Source organism: Amblyomma americanum, chromosome 9, assembly GCF_052857255.1.
Source record: "Amblyomma americanum isolate KBUSLIRL-KWMA chromosome 9, ASM5285725v1, whole genome shotgun sequence".
NCBI lineage: Eukaryota > Metazoa > Arthropoda > Arachnida > Ixodida > Ixodidae > Amblyomma > Amblyomma americanum.
In genome coordinates, this window is record NC_135505.1 from 25,519,944 (window position 1) to 25,539,721 (window position 19,778).

Sequence of the window (19,778 nt, forward strand, 5' to 3'; positions counted from 1 at the left end):
TGTGAAGGCTGAGAGGTGACTGACAAGAGCGGAGAGAGGCTGAAGTTGAGGGCACGCGAGCAACTAGCTCAGTCCAGATAACACGCACTTGTACAACACTGCCCAGTGATGGTAGCGATGGCCACAATTGTGATACACTCCACTCGCTCATTGTCTGCAGCTGTGTGGCCACTCCGCCTCCTCATTGCGCCACGTGATGCGTGCGTCGCCACCTTCTCTTTTGCGCTTCAAGTTCACGGAGAAAGAGAGTGAGAGAGCGGCCTTGGACAGACATCGGCGAAATCTGTGATTTCGGCTAGAAGTGGTGTGCACTAAAAGAACTGGGCTAAAGGGAAGTAATCATTGGCAGACAAAGGCACATCAGGGCCTATATTCTATGTTGCGTCGTTTTCCAAAGCACCATTCTTGATGGCGCCCATTTGGCTGATGTGCCAGAAGCGAATGCCTTTTCTGTTGAGACTGTGGATGCCAGCTGGAGTCGGTACGTCGCAGTTGGCACAGCAAAAGGCCCAGTGGCACTTTTGCCCTTTGCCAATAAATGAAACATGACCAAAGAAGAGACCAGCCATGAAGGCAGATGTGGAGGCTGCTTTGAAGAGCACTCATTCCTCCACTGGGCACGAGATGGCGCTGCCTGTACCATTGCTGTGAAAGCTCGTTGCTTTCGTTTGCCACCGCTGCAGATGATGGGGATTTGCTGGTTAACGAAATCAGATAAGGACCCCACCCAAACAAGGTATAAAACAAAACTGACTGTAGTATGCCACCTATGTGCGAAATTTTAAGCTGAGAAAAGTGCCAAGATGCTGTGAAGATGCCGAGAAGCATCTTGGCACACTGCCAAGTACTGCGCTGCGGATAGGACGAAAACTGAGGAATGTGCTATAGGGACTGCTAACGGTTAAAAAAAAAAAAAAAAGGTTAATTCTCAGCAACAAAAGTGGGGTGGGTTCATTATGCGCATGATTATGGTATGTCTTGAGGCTTTTAAGGTGAGGTGAAACTTCAGAAGTAGTAATGCAATGCAGTCCATCTATAACGATACCAAATATAATGGTATATTGCTTATAACGACAAATTCTTTAGATTTATTCTCTCATTGTGCGTATGTAAAACTAAACTGTATGTAACGGTAAAATTATCAGTGAAATAACGAATACAACGATAGAATTCTGGCTGCCTGGAAGGTGTTTACCACCAAAATTTGTCTGAAAGTTTGATAAAAAATAAAATACTTGAAGCGAATTATGTAAAAACTCTGCAAATGGACCGGTGTGGCAAAATCCTTGCGGGGGGGCATTGCGCACAGCCTTAGGAACCAAGCACTATAACTGTCACAGTCGCTGGAGGGAAGAGGGAAGAGCTTTCTTTTCCGCTGCTGCGTTAATGCTTTCTCACACAAATTTAGCTTGCGCCGTTTTGGCCCGTCTGTGTGCTCGTGAACTGAAAATGGCGGCTACAAAGCGCAAGGTGTTGTCTCTGAACCCCCTTCGGTTTTGTCATTGAGAATTTACTTTTTTTTTAAGCGTTAGATTTTCTTAGTGCATTCCTCCGTGGAGTCCGCAGCGCAGACTTTGCCAACGTGCCAAGACTCCATGCAACCTTGACAGGAGCGCTGGTGCTGGTGGTATAGGTGCATGGTGTGGTACCTACATGCATGGGGAAACACATGGGTGTGTTCTTTGTTCTTTTTACTTTTTTTGCCAGTCCAGATATAACGGTAATTGGTTATAACTATCGGATTTTCAGGTTTTTCTCAATATTGTTATAAGTGGATTGCACTGTAATGAAGTATTGTGTAGCAGTCATATAATCAAAGCTACGTAATGAAACTTGGTACAAATAATGCATAGAAGCTGCAGTTACAAAAAGATGAAAAATTTTCAATTTTTTTTTCAGTTTATGTAATTTTTATTTTTTATAGATTCATACTCTTTATTAGACCAAGGTTCAAGACACAATTCTGAAATTAGCAGTGCATAAAAGCACATTTTTGTTACATAAGAGAAACTAGAATTATAACCCTGGGAAAAAAAACGATTTTCTAGATTTTATTTTTTAAATTTCAGCACTGTGTTTCTGACCATTTCTGATAAAAAAAGGTACAAATGTAAAAATAGAAAAAAATATAACTTGTAAAAGCCTTTTTTTAGCAAATTTTACCTTTTTGTTTGTAACTCCACATTTATTGCATTATTTCTTCCAACTTTCATAAAAGTAGCTTCTATTACACTGTTGTACGCACTATTTTAAAATCACAGCTTCTAAAGTCTCGCCCCTTCTTAAAGCATTCACTGTGGTAATGTACGTGATGTGTGTTCCATCGCCATGTGGTTTCTTTGGTTTGTTGCATCTGCTTCTGGAGTTTCAGCCAGTCGAGTGTCATTGAAAGGGGTGCTTTGAAAATGGTGCAGCTTAGTATGCAGGCCCAGGTTTGCTAGCTTGCATAATGCAGTGACAATAGAGAAATGCTGTGCAACTTCCAATCGCAGCATTTATTGCCGTACCAATTTGATGGAAGGGTAACACATTCCATCACACACATGGGGTGGGGGTGGGGAAAATGGACATTTAATGCAGCAGTATTAATGGTCCCATTCAGAAGAAATGCCGGCATTGGCATGCCACGAAAAGCAGGGAGCCCACCTGCCACGAAGGTCAGTCACGTGACCATGTGACGTCACCACAACCTGGCCACCGGATCGTGAGCAGTCTGCCTACCGGGGCAGTGGCGGCTAAATTAATGGTTGGTCGAGAGAGGTTGCTTGGGAAGAGCAACCAGTGTCTCGCAAGTTCCGCCGGTGGCTGTGTTTTGAAGTGGCCACCTGCCGAGCCAGTGGTGCAGTGGTTAAGCAATGCACCGCTGTGCCAGGAGCGGCATGTGGGCTCCTCACGATCTGTGAATGTGATGTAGAGAATGACCAATTCTGTATATATGGGCATGCAGGCAGAACCCAGGTGGCAGAGAAGGAGTACATGGGGGATCTCTAATGCTGTCGCATTGCACTCTTAGGGGTAGGTTAAGTGTTACGTGAAAGAAAGAACAGCATCCGTGTCTATGAAGGGATAAGCAAAGGGGACCCCAGGCCACTAACGGAACCCATTAATGCTATTGTGTCATACCCTTACAGAGCTCAAGTGTCTCAAGTTTTTGAGTTGGATGTGCGAGCATTCCTTCGCACTGTGTGGGGCAGCGACAAGCTTCTGCGAAAGGGAAGACCCACTCTGCACGGAGTGGCACATGAATTGCTCTGAGCAAGCTTTTATCAAGAATCTCGTTTCCACTGCACTTGTGCAGAAAAGGGAAGAACTCGGTGCTTGCAGAGTGCAGTCGTTGTCTGGAGCATTGAGGCAGTGTGATACAGCAGGAAGAAGGCACTATCCAGCGGTAGTTTCAACATTCATAGTGCAGTGGTCTTGTCCGAGCAGCATGTACATCTCTGTGACTGAATTTGTGCTCGATTACTGTCTGTTAAACACTGCAGCTGCTTTTGAAAGCTGGCCTTGTTTGCAATGTGCCACTGAGGGCTCCAGGGAAGCCTGTTGATGGTGCCCGTTTTGTAGCTTACGTGTGACTATCTGATATCATCATCATCATCAGCCTGACTACGCCCACTGCAGGGCAATGGCCTCTCCCATGTCTCTCCATCTAACCCTGTCCTTTTCCAGCTGTGGCCACCCTATGCCTGCAAACTTGCTAATCTCATCCGCCCACCTAACTTTCTGCAACCCCCTGCTGTGCTTGCCTTCTCTTGGAATCCACTCCGTTACCCTTAAGGACCAGTGGTTATCGGATATCACCACCGGCCATTTGAGTGAAACACTTGCTTAAGCCCTTTATCACTTCTGCCTTCAGTAGGAGTTTGCATTATGCAGTCTTAACACCAACTTTTTTTAGCTGCTGCAGTGGCTCGGTGGTTATGGTGCTCGGTCGCTGACCTGAAAGACGGGGGTTCGATCCCGGCTGTGGCAGTTGCATTTCAATGGAGGCAAAATGCTAGAGGCCCATGTACTGTATGATGTCAGTGCGCATTAAAGAACTCCAGGTGGTCGAAGTTATCTACAGCCCTTTAAAATGTTAAATCTCAAGAAACCAAACTAACTCTGGCTTTTAACTGCACACTCAAATTAACATGCCCACCAATTACGTGAGCTTTTCTGTGCATGGGCTAGACTGCTGCATCGAATGTTGCATTCTGCATGCTTGGTGTAGACTTTGAAATCAGTTTTTTTTTTTTTTCGTTTTATTAGAGCGCAGCTTTTTGGCGCCCGTTCCTGTGTTTCGCGGCGTCGCCGTTGTCCCTCATAACCAGCTCCGCAGCCGGGGCAGCACGCTGCTCTAGCTGCGTGCGCTTCTGGAGTCATTTCTTCCACACGCCCAAGCTGACACGCATAGCCGCCGCTGTTCGCCACTGCGTTTGCCCCCCCACCCTCTTCCTCCGTGGCGGTGACCACGCGATAGCATGCGGTGTTCTCCGGTTGCCGAAGCGCCGGCTTGGCATTAGCGGATCACGGTGCATGCATCCCAAGCCGAAACGCAAAGCCACATTCACTTGACTCGCTATCAGCGTCAGCGCATCAGTCAGTCGCTGCTATCTCTTCGTCGCGCATCGTTCTTGTGCGCCAACGCGCTGCCTCTCACGACCTCCCGATAACTTAATTGCTCTCTTCGCTCCTCCTCCAATGCCACTTCTGTGCGGCAGCATTCAGAGAGCCAGATTGGTGGCAGTGGATCTCGATATGTGCACCGCCTGAGCCAAAAAGCATAGCCACTGCCATTCGCCACTGCGAACCGCCTGCCTATATAAATAGTTTATTCTCTGCCAGTTCCTTCTTAGCCATGAGCGAGGCAGCCGGTGGAAGTCCTTCGTCTACCGCTGCTGATAAACGAGCTGCCAGAGCAGAGGCCCAGCGCTGTCGCCATTAGAATCCAGAGGTGCTGCCGCCAAAGCAGAAGCTTACCGTCGCCACCGTCGACATGATCCAGGAGTGCGCGTCGCTGAAGCAGAGGCTAAGTGCCACTGCCGAGAAGACCCTGCCGTTCGTGCCGCCGAAGCGGATGCTCATCGCTGCCGCCGAGAGCAACCAAGAGTAAGCGATGCTGAATCAGAAGCTAAGCGTCGCCTCCGAAAGGACCCTGCCGTTCGCGCCATCGAAGTGGAGGCTCATCGGCACCGCCGAGAAGACTGTACCATTCGCGTGGCCGAGGCCAAATGCAAAGAAAGGCCCACACAGAATGAGGGCGCAACAAAGGCTTTCCGGTGGCACTTTCGAGACAAGCCATTTGGATGTGTGTGTCGATCCCCACCAATTTTCGTAGTGGGGGATTTTAATGTAGATATAAAGACAAACGGGAATTTCTTACCACTTATGCGGAAGAACATCCCGTTCCTCCCGCTTGTAATGCCTCCCATGGCTGTGACAACCTCGCGAAATACTTGCATAGACCTCGTGTTTGAGAACCAGGCATTGGTGCAGCAAGTCGAGCATATATCCATCTATTTCTCCGACCACAAAGCTTCCTTCATGACAATCAAGAACTGTTAGTGGAGTGTTTCTTGAAGAAGAAATATGTGTGAAAAATAACAAGTTGTCTGTAATTGTACATACATTTCTTACTTAAATCCTTTGCCTCAGCCTATCAAAAAATTGAAACACCTTATGAGCTGCGTGCAAATTTTGCATTAGGAAGTAACGTAATCATTGGCATTTTTTATTAATGGCGTGGATGGCATTGTTTCAATAACTGCCAGATGACAAATCTGTTAATTACGTGCCCAGTTGTGTTTTTTTACTAACAGTAGTATTGTATTTGCATTGAGGACTTTTTGTCAACGTCCGTCCCATTTTTTTCTCCTTGTTTTTCCTTCAAGGAGGGGAAAAGTCAGTGACGTTGGGAGATTGTGCAACATATTCAGGGTGTGCTTGCTGTGTGTGTGCAGGTCGTGGCAGCTTCTGCGCTTTCCTCGGCAGCCTGTGGTGTTTGTGCGCATTGTGGGAACCCACAACACCGCGAACGAGGTGGGTGCCACAGACAACATGGCATTGGGTTTTGTAAGTGCAAGCAGCGTGACCATGCTCGGGGATGTGCATTGCGAGATATTTGGCAGGGAGTCGAGCTGAATAAATAAAACGAATTTGAGTGTTAAAATGAGTGTAAAGTAGAACCCCTCTATAGCAAAGTCACTTGGAGCAGCACAAATTTTTACTATATTATTGCCCTTACTATATATCAGTTGTTAGGGATGGTGTGGTTCCGAGGGCACTGGCTGGTAATTAATTGGCTACTTATGAAACACATATTGGTCTATAAAAGCAACTCAGAAATGCCTACCATCCCACTCCTATCACTCCTTTTTGTGACACTTTGTTTTCATTTATCACATTTTATGCTACCATGTTTTTTGTTGTTTTTTTTTCATTTGTTTTCTGCGGCATTTGTGCAAATACAACGTGGCTACGAATACATAACGTGAGTTTGATTGCATGTGAAGATCAAAGCTTTGCATGAACATGGAGTCTGCTCTGGCTGAAAGGTGGGTGGGAGCAGAAGAGAACTGAGATAACGAGACGTCGGCTTCCTGCGGCAATCATATGCACGCTTGCCAATGGCCTCTCGAGTCATTTGATGCTGCTGACGCATACCGCTGCTTTGGTAAACATAATATAGGATTCTTAGCGGCACTGCAGCCATGTTCTGCAGTGCAGTGGCAGTACGAAGCAATCATGGCCTCTGGCGCGGCTCTGAACTCGAAAAATTTTTTTGTTGCCTAAAAGAGAAAGGGCCCCAATAAAAATAGCCAAGCACAATTGCAATAAAACGTACCCCCTTTGTTAAAAGTAACCGAGCAGCAGGTTTTTGCTTCAAGGGCTGCCATAAGTGCTCCGCTGCACGGCTATGAAACAAACCACGTACGCCCGGTCACTTTTGATAAAAGGAGTACCATCAGGCCACATTTAATATTTTTACCACGAACACCTCTATGCGAAATTTATGGCCGAAAACTGCACTAAACACTTTTGTGAGCTCGAAATTTTTTTCCTGAAATATATTTTGTTTCATTGTAGTTTGAACCTTTTAATGATATAGTACGTGTCATAGATCTTATAGAGAGCTGCTGAACAATTTCCTATTGCTCATGAATATTGCGTACGGGTTTTTAATATATATATATATATATATATATATATATATATATATATATATATATATATATATATATATATATATATATATATATATATTATGAAGGGAGCCAACAGTCACCGAAACCAAGGTGCATAGGGGAACGTTAATATTTTTTTTTAATGTGTTATGCTTATCAGTGGGATAATAATTCTTAGATTAATAAATCGCTTAAAAGAAAATTACTTATAAAGCAGCAGAAAAAACAACCATGCCGCCGGTGGGATCCGAACCCACGACCTCCGAATATCGCGTCCGGTGCTCTTACCAACTGAGCTACGGCGACGGCTGTCCAATCTGCTGCTCTCGTGGGTATTTATGTTTACTGGGTGTAAGCGAGCCTTAAGAGTGTTCACGAGCGCCACCCTCGACCATAGCGGCGGACGTAGCACGTCCTGTAATACCGCGAGCGTGACGTACACCGTCATCTAACGGCGAGGGCGGAAACTGTGCGAGAGCCCTCTTATGCTACCTATGGCATCAAGGCTGCCAGAACCGAGACCATCGTTAAGCTATTAGCAGACAAGTTAAAGGAAATGAGGGGCCCGTTTGACAAATTTTATGAAGGGAGCCAACAGTCACCAAAACCAAGGTGCATAGGGGAACGTTAATTTTTTTTTTTTAATGTGTTATGCTTATCAGTGGGATAATAATACTTAGATTAATAAATCGCTTAATGAAAATTACTTATAAAGCAGCAGAAAAAACAACCATGCCACCGGTGGGATCCGAACCCACGACCTCCGAATATCGCGTCCGGTGCTCTTACCAACTGAGCTACGGCGACGGCTGTCCAATCTGCTGCTTTCGTGGGTATTTATGTTTACTGGGTGTAAGCGAGCCTTGAGAGTGTTCACCAGCGCCACCCTCGACCATAGCAGCGGACGTAGCACGTCCTGTAATACCGCGAGCGTGACGTAGACCGTCATCTAACGGCGAGGGCGGAAACTGTGCGAGAGCCCTCTTATGCTACCTATGGCATCAAGGCTGCCAGAACCGAGACCCTCGTTAAGCTATTAGCAGACAAGTTAAAGGAAATGAGGGGCCCGTTTGACAAATTTTATGAAGGGAGCCAACAGTCACCGAAACCAAGGTGCATAGGGGAGCGTTAATTTTTTTTTTATGTGTTATGCTTATCAGTGGGATAATAATACTTAGATTAATAAATCGCTTAAAGAAAATTACTTATAAAGCAGCAGAAAAAACAACCATGCCGCCGGTGGGATCCGAACCCACGACCTCCGAATATCGCGTCCGGTGCTCTTACCAACTGAGCTACGGCGACGGCTGTCCAATCTGCTGCTCTCGTGGGTATTTATGTTTACTGGGTGTAAGCGAGCCTTGAGAGTGTTCACCCTCATTTCCTTTAACTTGTCTGCTAATAGCTTAACGAGGGTCTCGGTTCTGGCAGCCTTGATGCCATAAGTAGCATAAGAGGGCTCTCGCACAGTTTCCGCCCTCGCCGTTAGATGACGGTCTACGTCACGCTCACGGTATTACAGGACGTGCTACGTCCGCCGCTATGGTCGAGGGTGGCGCTGGTGAACACTCTCAAGGCTCGCTTACACCCAGTAAACATAAATACCCACGAGAGCAGCAGATTGGACAGCTGTCGCCGTAGCTCAGTTGGTAAGAGCACCGGACGCGATATTCGGAGGTCGTGGGTTCGGATCCCACCGGCGGCATGGTTGTTTTTTCTGCTGCTTTATAAGTAATTTTCTTTAAGCGATTTATTAATCTAAGTATTATTATCCCACTGATAAGCATAACACATTAAAAAAAAAAATTTACGTTCCCCTATGCACCTTGGTTTCGGTGACTGTTGACTCCCTTCATAAAATTTGTCAAACGGGCCCCTCATTTCCTTTAACTTGTCTGCTATATATATATATATGAAGGGAGCCAACAGTCACCAAAACCAAGGTGCATAGGGGAACGCACCTTGGTTTCGGTGACTGTTGGCTCCCTTCATAAGTTTGTCAAACGGGCCCCTCATTTACTTTACCTTGTCTGCTAATAGCTTAACGAGGGTCTCGGTTCTGGCAGTCTTGATGCCACAGGTTGCTTAAGAGGGCTCTCGCACAGTTTCCGCCCTCGCCGTTAGATGACGTTCCACGTCACGCTCGCGGTAATACAGGACATGCTACGTCCGCCGCTATGGACGAGGGTGGCGCTGGTGAACACTCTCAAGGTTCGCGTACACCAAATAAACATAAATACCCATGAGAGCAGCAGATTGGACAGCCGTCGCCGTAGCTCAGTTGGTAAGAGCACCGGACGCGATATTCGGAGGTCGTGGGTTTGGATCCCACCGGCGGCGTGGTTGTTTTTTCTGCTGCTGTATAAGTAATTTTCTTTAAGCGATTTATTAATCTAAGTAATATTATCCCACTGATAAGCACAACACATTAAAAAAAAATAACGTTCCCCTATGCATCTTGGTTTCGGTGACTGTTGGCTCCCTCCACAAGTTTGTCAAATGGGCCCCTCATTTACTTTACCTTGTCTATATATATATATATACTGTCACATGACTGGGAAATTTTTTTCCCCAACATTATTAAGGGTAATTACTTTTGATGGTGCAATAAATGAGCCACAAATTTTATGGAACAAACTGGAGTAGGCCGAGCGCAAATTCTGGTGCGTTTGACATGGAATGGCCCTTTGCATCTTATGCTTCTTGAATGAATTTAGTACAGGTGAAAGTTTTGTGTAAGTCTAGTATGGAGACTTAATTTGGCATCATTTTTTGGAGATTTGCCTCTAGTAGAGTCATGCTGTTATGCCTGAATTCACATTTTCATCCCAACACTAACCTAGTCAAGTACAAAACCTCATTTTCCTGGCATGCCCCTTGGTAGGCATGCCCCTTGGCGGCATGCTGGCAGCTAATTATAGCATACATGTCAAGGGTATCGACCTTTTTGAGTTGAAACTAGTTGTGTGCGAATATTGAAATTTTCGAATACGAATCGAATACGAATATGCTGAAAAAATGGCTTCGAATATCGAATATAATAATAATAATAATAATTGGTTTTGGAGGGAAAGGAAATGGCGCAGTATCTGTCTCATATATCGTTGGACACCTGAACCATGCTGAAAAAATGGCTTCGAATATTGAATATCTGTTCAGTACAAAAAGATTTCAGAAAACGATGAGCAAGCAAACGTTGTTGCCCTTATTTTTTTTATTTTTTTTCAAAATAGTGTATGGTCTTTGCAACTAAAATAAACAAAACTAGACTGCCTCAGTACCATATAAATAAACATGATGCGCACAGAAATGTATACAACTTGATTAGACAGCATAACAATATTCAAACTATAATGAGGTCATGCAAAACAAAATCCATAAAATAACAAGACTGGCACAAAAAAATAACATGATGACTATTAACCCTCATTCATTCGGAGTTCAAGGGACCGGAAGAAATGCCCGGTTCATCCGAAGACCTCTGTTAATAAAACTGCCCCCCCCCCCCCCCCCCCCCCCCACGAAAAACAAAAATGCTGCCGAAAATGCTGAAGATGCAGTAAGGCCTTAAGAGGCGCCTCCATCGCGCTAACACCTGCAAGCCCGTGACAAGGAGCTACCCGTTTTGTAGTGCTGGAAGAACAACATAAATGCAAGCAGGGGGCCGGGGAACACACACTGGCGTCGGAGCGGCGAGGCGGTTTCTAAAAAGGAAAAAGAAATAAGCCACGCGGAGCTGGGATTGGACTATCGGCGAATGCGCGGGCCGACATTTGAAGTTGCTACGGGGCAGCGGTGAAAAATCAGAAACCGAAACTACGCAGCCAGGCTATTTTTTTGCCCTAGCGACAGTGGCCTTCCGATTGTTGCCACGCCTGCCGTTACGCCCGCTAAAGAGGTGTGCAGGTCACAATGCACCATGCAATAGGCGAGATTTTGACAGTATCGCTTGCCGTATTGTGACTACTCGACGCGCCCCTTCAGGAGGCTCCCGCGGCATTGCGCAAGTAGGCTTTCCCGCATAGTGAAGTTTATAAAACGGGATGGCGGAAGTCACACTCGGAGAGTTATGAAGGACGCATTCTTCGGATGTGGGCATTAAATATGTAACGTATTACGGAAGGATTAAAAAAAAGCGCGATTTCACGTTGCGATTGCTCGAAGCGGGCCGTCGGCCATCTTGTTCGCAGCACGCGTGATATGTGCGAAAGCCCACTTGGGGAAATTCTCACGAGGTGAAGCCTTGCGGCGTCGGGCTGCGGTCGGTCCGCGTGATAAATGGCGGAGAAGGAAGAGGATGGGACCTCTGTACTGTTTTCCTGGAATTTTTAGCTCGATTATCGGCTGATTTGCCCAGATATTGTCGTTTTGCCACAGTTGAATTTATGAAACTATGCGTAGTATACGATCGATGGTGAGTATTCGGGAATTTTCGAATATTCGGAAATTCGCGAATATCAATTTTCGAATACGAATCGAATATCAAACATATTCGATTTGTATTCGAAATTTCGAATATTCGCACACCCCTAGTTAAGACCAAATTTCGGAAATTGATTCAGCATACCTTTATATGTTTTTTTTTTGTTTAAACCGAAAAGCACAACACCTAGTGTTAAGAGATACACCAGGCATTACAGTGTAATCGCATCATTTGTCTCCTGAAAGAGCTTCCCATGCAAGCATCTTGCCTAGCTGGCCTACCTCCAATTTCTGCTGCTTGCTGTGTAATTATTTTTCCATGGGGCGGTGACACCGCCGTGAACAAACGAGCTGACTGATGTGGCACTGAAACAAACTCTTTGCTGGGTTGACTTGCACCCCGAAAGAACTCAACAGCTCGGTGCCAGTGGGAGCAACAAGCGTTTTTAACAGAATCACCGTCGTTCTCAGCCACGCACGGAGGTCTCTCGAGTTCTGTATGGATGCTGCTCACTATCAGATCTGGCGGCATGAATGGTGCAAGCACTAGTTCACACCAATGCACACCGAGGGCACCACTCCCCTTTCCTCCTTTTTTGTCCTCTATGTTACGCCAGCACTGCAGAACTGGCAAATGTGCCTGTAGCAGTTGTCGCTGTTATAAAAGTACAAAAACTGAAGATAGTTGTCCTCTTCAAGGCGATAAAGTCTTAGTCTGGCTGGCGGCCCATGCAGGTGTTCCACTGCGTCCACTTTGAGTGCCCGGCTCAGTGCCTCGAGACGCCTGGCTCGACGGCCGCGCCGGCGACGTCCAAGCAGGGCAGCAGCACCAACACCGACCGGCGGAGTTCGTCGTCGTCCAGCCACGACAGTGACCTCTCACAGCAGAAGCAGCCGCAACACCCGTGAGAGGACAAACGGATAGTGATGAAGGATCTTGGTCATCTCCTCTGCTTGGCGTTCTTGGCTGGGAATCACAGCTGGCTGTGTTTTTATTCACCTCGTGTCTGACTCCATGTGGCGATTGACTTCCTCTCGGCTCCACGCTTCAGGTCTGTCGCTCCAGACAGGAGTGGGACTGCCACGGAAGTGAGCACTGCACAAACACAGGGCAAAACACAGTGGCATCTTGGTGTTTTCCCACTGTAGATGTGGGCCTGTTGGCGTTTGATTGCAACAAACAGCATGGAAGCATGCGAGAGACAAAGGCTGTGCTGGATGCTACCCCGTCTTGTGCTCTCGCCTCCCAGCTGTCGCATGGCTTTGTAAACAGCCAATGGATCGGAGTGGCAAATCATTTGTCACTTCTGGTGCAGTTCAGGAGAGTAGGAGTAGTAAGTTTATCGTTTATTTTTATTATTATTATTATTGCGAAATGATGCCTACCCACCAAACGCTGCACTGCAGGGAGTCTGTTGTTGACTGGCAACTGTGCGAGGCTGGAGCATCTTCCTTCTGTTGGCAGTTTTTTTCAGAAGGACATGAGATTGCATGTGACTCAGTATTTCAACATTTGACACAAAGTTTTTACATCGAGAGCGAGCCTACCTCTCTTCTGCAACAGGCCCACAGCCCTGGAGGAAGTCTACCACTAGGGAAAGCCACTGTTGCTTTCAGCTGGCAACTGTGGAGTGTAGATCTCTGAACTGCTTGCCAAAGTGGGAGAGAAGGTCGATAGAAGCATGTGTGTGTATGCGTTATTTTGGGATTCCCTCTGCAGGGTGCTCCATCGCTGTGATGTATTGGGTTTTTGCGACTAGCAGCAGTTGCAAACGCCTCCTAGAAATGCATATTTCATGAAAATTGTGACCAGTTACTTCACATCACTTGAGTCAAGTCAGTGATGGGCAGTGCAAGCACTGCTGGCCCTGCTAGCCGGATAATCATGTTCTGTGGCTGTAAATTCACTGCTTGTTTGATAACCATTGTTCTCTGCATTTTTCTGCTGCACTTTATTTTATCATTGTTATTTTTAGCTTAAGCTTTTTGAGGGAAGTTTAATTGGTTAAATGAAAATCTTGGAGCCCTAAGCCTGTTTGTTGTGTCTTTTGACGGCGATTAAAGGAACCACTCCTGTGTCATCACCTTTCTTTTGTACTCTTTAAAATGCAGTTTTTTGCCACAGAAAGTTTTCTTCCGCTTGGTAGTTGACATCTACCAACCCTGACATTGCAGACGCAATGGCTGCTTGCCTCTTGGGCAGTAATGAGCATGGTATTGACTGAAGTATACGGCTAGTCCTCAAACTGTAGTTTCATTTCATTATTTCCATTTATTTGGGCCCATTTACAAGAAAGCGGAGGGGGCCAAGGTAAAAGCCACCAATTCACAGCTTGAGCGGTGCCTTGCCCCCTTTTACACATTGATGGACCGGTGGCACAGAATACTTCGAGAAAAACAACATGGTTACAATATACCAGTGATTTAAATTATATCTTTCACAAGAGAAATGAGCTTTGATGTCAGGGTGTGGATTTAAATCCTGGCTTCTAGGTAAGAATTTGAGAGCCGTGGCAAGATGTTTGCAATCATTTGATGGCCATGACTTGTTCTTCAAAGAAGGGCATACTGCTTTTAAAGCACTAAGGTGATTTAAACGAGTGTAAAAAATTTAACAGACACTTGGGACCGCTTACGTGTAGGAAAGCAAAAGCATTACTGTCCCTGGGTGAATTGACATCCACCCACACACACACACACACACACACACGTGCATATGGCACCACCTAGAACAAAGCTGTGAACAAAGCGTGCCAAATGTGGTGATTAAATGCAAGAAAAAAAATGGAGGTACCTGAAGTTTCTTCCAACAAAGGTGACTGTATTGTGCTTGGTCCTGTTAAGTGAAATGTGGTACAGGTGCCCCAAAAGTAAAGCTGTCTGTGGAAAAATTTGGTTCCTTTGCCCGTGCCACTGATGAGATGAACATGAGAAGTATAGCAGGGGTGGTCAACTGGACGTGCCATGTGCATCCAGACAATAAAAGTATGGTACGAATTGACTATCAGATGACTTCGTTGATTCTGCTCAGTCTGCAATCGATTTTTTAACTTGATGTGTTCTACAACAGGAATAAAAAGTTAGCAGTCCACCAAAACTAATTCAGGGAGAAAAAAAAAATTGCCTCGTATTAATTGCTGGGTATCTGCAGAAGACACTCGCTGCCTGAGGGTGAACATCTTGAAAATCATTGCACAGTGAAGTAAATGCACTATCTGTGAGGGTTCAGTTTACCAATTAATGTTCAACAGTCTAGCAAGGGAGCAGCAATCCACAATTTGTAGCGAAGCACTGGAAGTGTGCACGGAAATACATCTGCATAGGGCAGGTGGTGAACACAGATCTGGACCACAAAAGTGAAGTAACCCCCAAAAAATAATGGAATTAAGTGCATATGGCAGGTTATCTGAGATCATGAATGACAGTTTGCTAGTATCCCTCAAGGGAAAAGTACAATAGCTGTGTCTTAATGGTACTCGCCTATGGGGCAGAAACGTGGACGAAAACAAAAAGGGTTCCACTCAAGTTAAGGACAGTGCAGGGAGCTATGGAGAGGAAGAGGTGGGTGTAGTGTTAAGAAAAGGGATGAGAGTAGAGTGGGTGAGGGAACAAACGTGGTTTAGTCAATCAAAAAGAAATGGGCCTGGGCAGGACATGTAATGTGAAGGCAAGATAACCAATCGTTGTGAAGGGAAACGGACTGGATTCCTAAAGAAGGCAAAAGTAGCAGGGGGCAGCAAAAAGTTAGATGGATGGATGAGATAAGAAGTTTGCAGGGATAAGGTGGCCAGAGTTGGCATAGGGCAGGGTAAATTGGAGCGGGCGTCGTTCTGTAGTCAACATAGTTGGGCTGCTAATGATGATCCGACCGATACCACGGCGAGAGACACCTGCAGAGGCTTAAGATGAGCAGTGGGTTTTTCGATGCAAGCATCAGCACTCGAAAGTATTGGCTACATCTCCTGCACTGCACAGATGTTCTTGTGCTGCCGCATCCTTGGACCAGGAGGGACCTTCATGCGGATCCTGATGTGTGTCGGCATGTTGTAGCGAGTATGGCAAAAGGACGTCATACACTGTTTGGTAGGATTTTAAGAGCATTAGCTCTTATTCTTCATGTTTCTCGATTTCTTGGGGTCTGCTACCACCTCCCTTCGGCGTAGAATTTTCTGTCCAAAGAATTCAAGATGGCGGCCGCCATAGGAAATCAGTAGCAACCCAACTGGTGATTGATTGGGGATGTCACTGATATATCCAGTTGGTGATTGATTGGTGGCATCACATTAGGCCTCTTATTTCAGAAGAAAAAGTAAATGTGGAATTTCAGTTCAAGCAAAGGGCTCCAATTTATGAAATTGTCTTTATTTAAGAGGCAAGCAGGCATTTCGGGCACACTTCAGATTAAAGGGACCCTGAAGTTATTTTGATAGTGGTATTCTAATACACCAAATCTGTGCAGTATTGAGTCAAACTTACAAGCTCTGCATGGATTCTCTAATTTACAAATTTCTTTAATTCCTGCTTGCAACCAATCAGGGCATTACCTCACCATGTGTTCTTGCTACCCCTACCCCAATGATGTGAATAGGCAAACTGGGCGAGCCTTCTCAATGGGTGGGCCGTGGCGAGGTGCTGTCCTGACCTGTTTTCTTTATTTTTTTTTCTGGTACATGGACATGTATGATTAGAGGCGGCATGGGAGGACCATCATTTTGAATCGTCGATATCTTGTGTGTTACTGAAGGTAGCTTAAAAATTTTTGCGGTGCAGTGATGAGTGGTGGAATACCGATCGCTCTCATGCTTTTCCTAACCTCAGGAAATTCCACTTCATGGTCCCTTTAATGGCTGAGTGGAATTTCAGTGTGAAATATTTGTGTGTTTGAAGCCAGTTGGCACTTTGTGTCAGTCTACAGTTCTCACTCTGACGTGGGCGGGCACAGCCGCCATAAAATTTGTACAAGTTCTTAATGCACGACAGTTTGTGAGTGCGTACAGCTCATCGCCAAGCAGCCAAGCTTGGCGCCATGTTTCTGTTGCCTGCGAGCATCATTAGCAACTTTTACTTTTGTAGCACTGAGCTTTCTGATTGAAAATCTTGTTAGGGCAGTTCATTTTGCAAACCGTTGTCGTCACAGCGGACAAATTCAGTTGGTGCTCTTGTATCTCTTAAGACCATTATTGTTGAGCTGCTTTGATTGAGGAGGCCTTATCTAAACCTTGCACATTATATATGCCAGAGTGCACTTGCTGTATTCACACCCCGGTTTCAAATGCGCTCTGATTGAATGAATTGACTGAGCTGTCTTGCATACTGTTATGCATGGCAAAGCTGTGCAAATAACAAAATCATTTAACTGAGCTGCACAATTAATGCGATGTTCTCTTATTGGCATGAATACCACCTTGTGAGGTTGGCAGAAAAGCTGCTTCCATAGCCATTAAAGTGTGCCTGCTCCAGGCATGCTCTGTGATTCATGTGGTCAGTGGTTGAGGGAGTGCCAAGTTTGTAGTGACCATTGTTTTGCTAGAGATAATTTAAAATCGGTTAAGTGGGTGGAAGCTGCCTGGTTGTGTGTTTTCTAGAAAAGAAGGTTGCGTTTGTTACTCGTTTTCATGTTTCACAGCATGGCGTGTACTTTTTGGAAAGCAGTGGTCGCGGGTAGTGCCATAGCAGTTCCCCTGCCTGCCTTGCATAGCATATCTCCCCCCCCCCCCCATCACCAAAAGACTTGGCCTAATGGAGAGGCACCATTGCACTGCAGCCAGTGTGAGTTGAATTGGCATGAGTCTATGCACGTGGTATGGGCCACTGCGGTATTACCAGTGGTGCGCGACAGTTTACCTTACGTGACCCTTCCCCGAGTTGAGGGAATTTCCGTACGAGTTTACTGAAGGGAGTGGGGAAAGCTTCAATTGCTCGAGTACTTCCACTGTGACAAGAACTGGACAAGAGTAAGAAGCCCAAAATCACTTCCTAGTCTCATTCAGGTGGAGTGATGGTAATCATCACACGGGTCTGGGCTGTTACTATGTTTTAACTAGACTGCACAGTCCTCATACATGTATGTTTGTGTCATTTTAATATGTAACGCTAGGCATCCAATGCTTTTGCTTGAGCTCCAACTGCAACTTTTCTGTTACTCCAGGCGATACACTGTACCACCAGCCTTGCTTGTTGTTGACAGGTAGGACATTACATTGGCTCATTTCTTCAGCATTTATTTGCACCAAGTAAGGCAAAGAGCTTAGGGCGTCTGTCCCTGTACACCGAGTACTGCCACCTGATTCTGTTGCGTGCTGATGGGATGCGGGACAGCACCAGTTCTCAACTTGCCACAGTGACACCTGTAAAACAACTCTAGGCTCATGCTTTAAACACAGGTCACTCCGGTACACAAGGAGGAGTCCACCTGATTGGCATACTGTCTTGTCAAAACCACTTGACCTTTGGTTGTGCTCGCGGAGGACTAGTGCAATGTTGAGCTGGCCGTGTTGCAGGTTTGGGAAGTTTGCAGTAACCAGTCCTGTGTGTATTCGAGGTGCTAAATGCAAATGTGCGTTTGACGTTCCTTTGGTTTTGTAAATGGTATGAGCTTTTATTCCACTAGTGTTGTTTGTAGCACTGCATTTTTGCTTTTCTCTCCGATTGTCTTGTTATGGTAGTGCCAAAGAAGTTTAGAACTGTTTTGTTGTACTTAATACTTTCCTTGTGTAATAAAAGTCTGTGGCATAACTCAGCTGTTTCCTCTCGCATGTGTGCGTCTGTCTTCAAGGGTTGATACAAGCCAGGGACAACAGTGGGCATTTAGAAAGGCTCCCTTTTGTGAGTTGAACATTTACAGCCCATTTAAAATCGGGGGCCACTCGCAAAGTTGTAGGCCAACTTAGCGTCATTGGCTGTCATGTTTTGGCAGTCGCATGCACAGTCGTGAGCAATATGAGAGGGAACAAACTTTTTGCACAGAATTGCACATTTTCTGGTTACTTCTGCGCAAATTTTGAGGCCGACTTTTGAATATTATATACCAAGAGGAAAACTAGTTAACAGGAGAAGCTTTGCTTGTCACACAATTATGGAGTTATCAATAAATGAATTTTGTTTGTTCCCTCTAGTATTGCTTACGACTGTACACAAGCGGTTCCCACTCCGACAGACTTAAATCTTCTTTTCTTCTGTACCGTCTGGCCTTCCCCCACACAGAGCGCCCTCCTATGTTCATCCTCGCAACTGCAAAGTTTACTAGTGCCACCCCGGTGATGCTGACCACAAGTAGGTCCTCTGCAGGGCGTGCCTTTGCCTTTGTCATCACACTGTCCTAATATGTACTGAACAGCAGCTGAAAAAACTAGAGAGAGGACTGCCTGGCTGTTTTCAGTCACCTCCGTGCCATTGACGCTACTTGCAGTGGGAATCTTGTGTGGGCTGCCGGCAGTTAGGCAAAATGAGTAACGCCACATCCACCTCACACTACAGCCACCCAGTGGCGCTGAGGGCTCTTCCACTCGACACCGAGCCAAGGGGTTGCTGTGCTGGTGACTAGCTTGGGTTGGAGCTAGTGTGTGTATGTGTTAGGAGAGGAAACACGCTGTAAAACTGGATGGGAAAGAAAACGAGCGAAGGTCGGTTCAGAGAGGCTCTTAAAATTTTCCAGTGGTCACTGAGTGAACTAGAGTGGCGTGTAATGTTATAGGTGGTATTGTGGAGTCATATCTCATCACTATTGGTTATCTGGCTGGATATCTGCTACCTGGGTAGTTTCAAAACTGAAACCACGATGACTAAGGGGTAACGAAGGCTCTTGCTCCAAGTGTGCAGTCACATGGCAAAGCTGAAACCATGACGACTTAAAGCTCCATTTATCTCCAGTGTCCCCTTAAATGCTCACTGAATGAGCCAGACGAGTACACAAATGGCTCAGACAGACATTGGCTACAGAACTCTGGACACAGCTTCATTTCCTAATGACTAGGTGGGCTATTCACATGCTCCACTGTGCATGCATGCTTCAGGTTCATACATCAAAACTGCGATGACACTATGCAGCTCATTTCGTACAGTGATGAGAATGCATGATGGACAAGCAACCAATGTTGTCTCCAGCCAAGGTACCTGGGTAGATGGGCGGTCCCATTGTAAACGGTAACAGGCCATTCACAAAAAGGGACAATGATCCAGCTGCTTCCAACT

At 45.9% G+C, this 19,778-nt stretch overlaps 1 protein-coding gene across 1 annotated transcript in view; it reads left to right on the top strand.

The window, feature by feature from the left end:
- LOC144104941 (BTB/POZ domain-containing protein 9-like) overlaps positions 1-18,327 on the top strand; it is a 71,987-nt gene extending 53,660 nt beyond the window's left edge. Inside the window, exons 9-10 of the mRNA XM_077638171.1 lie at positions 5,943-6,021; positions 12,324-18,327. Coding sequence (XP_077494297.1) covers positions 5,943-6,021; positions 12,324-12,497 — 253 coding nt within the window. The 3' untranslated portion in view covers positions 12,498-18,327. The remainder of the gene's footprint in view (positions 1-5,942; positions 6,022-12,323) is intronic.
- Positions 18,328-19,778: the final 1,451 nt, after the last annotated feature.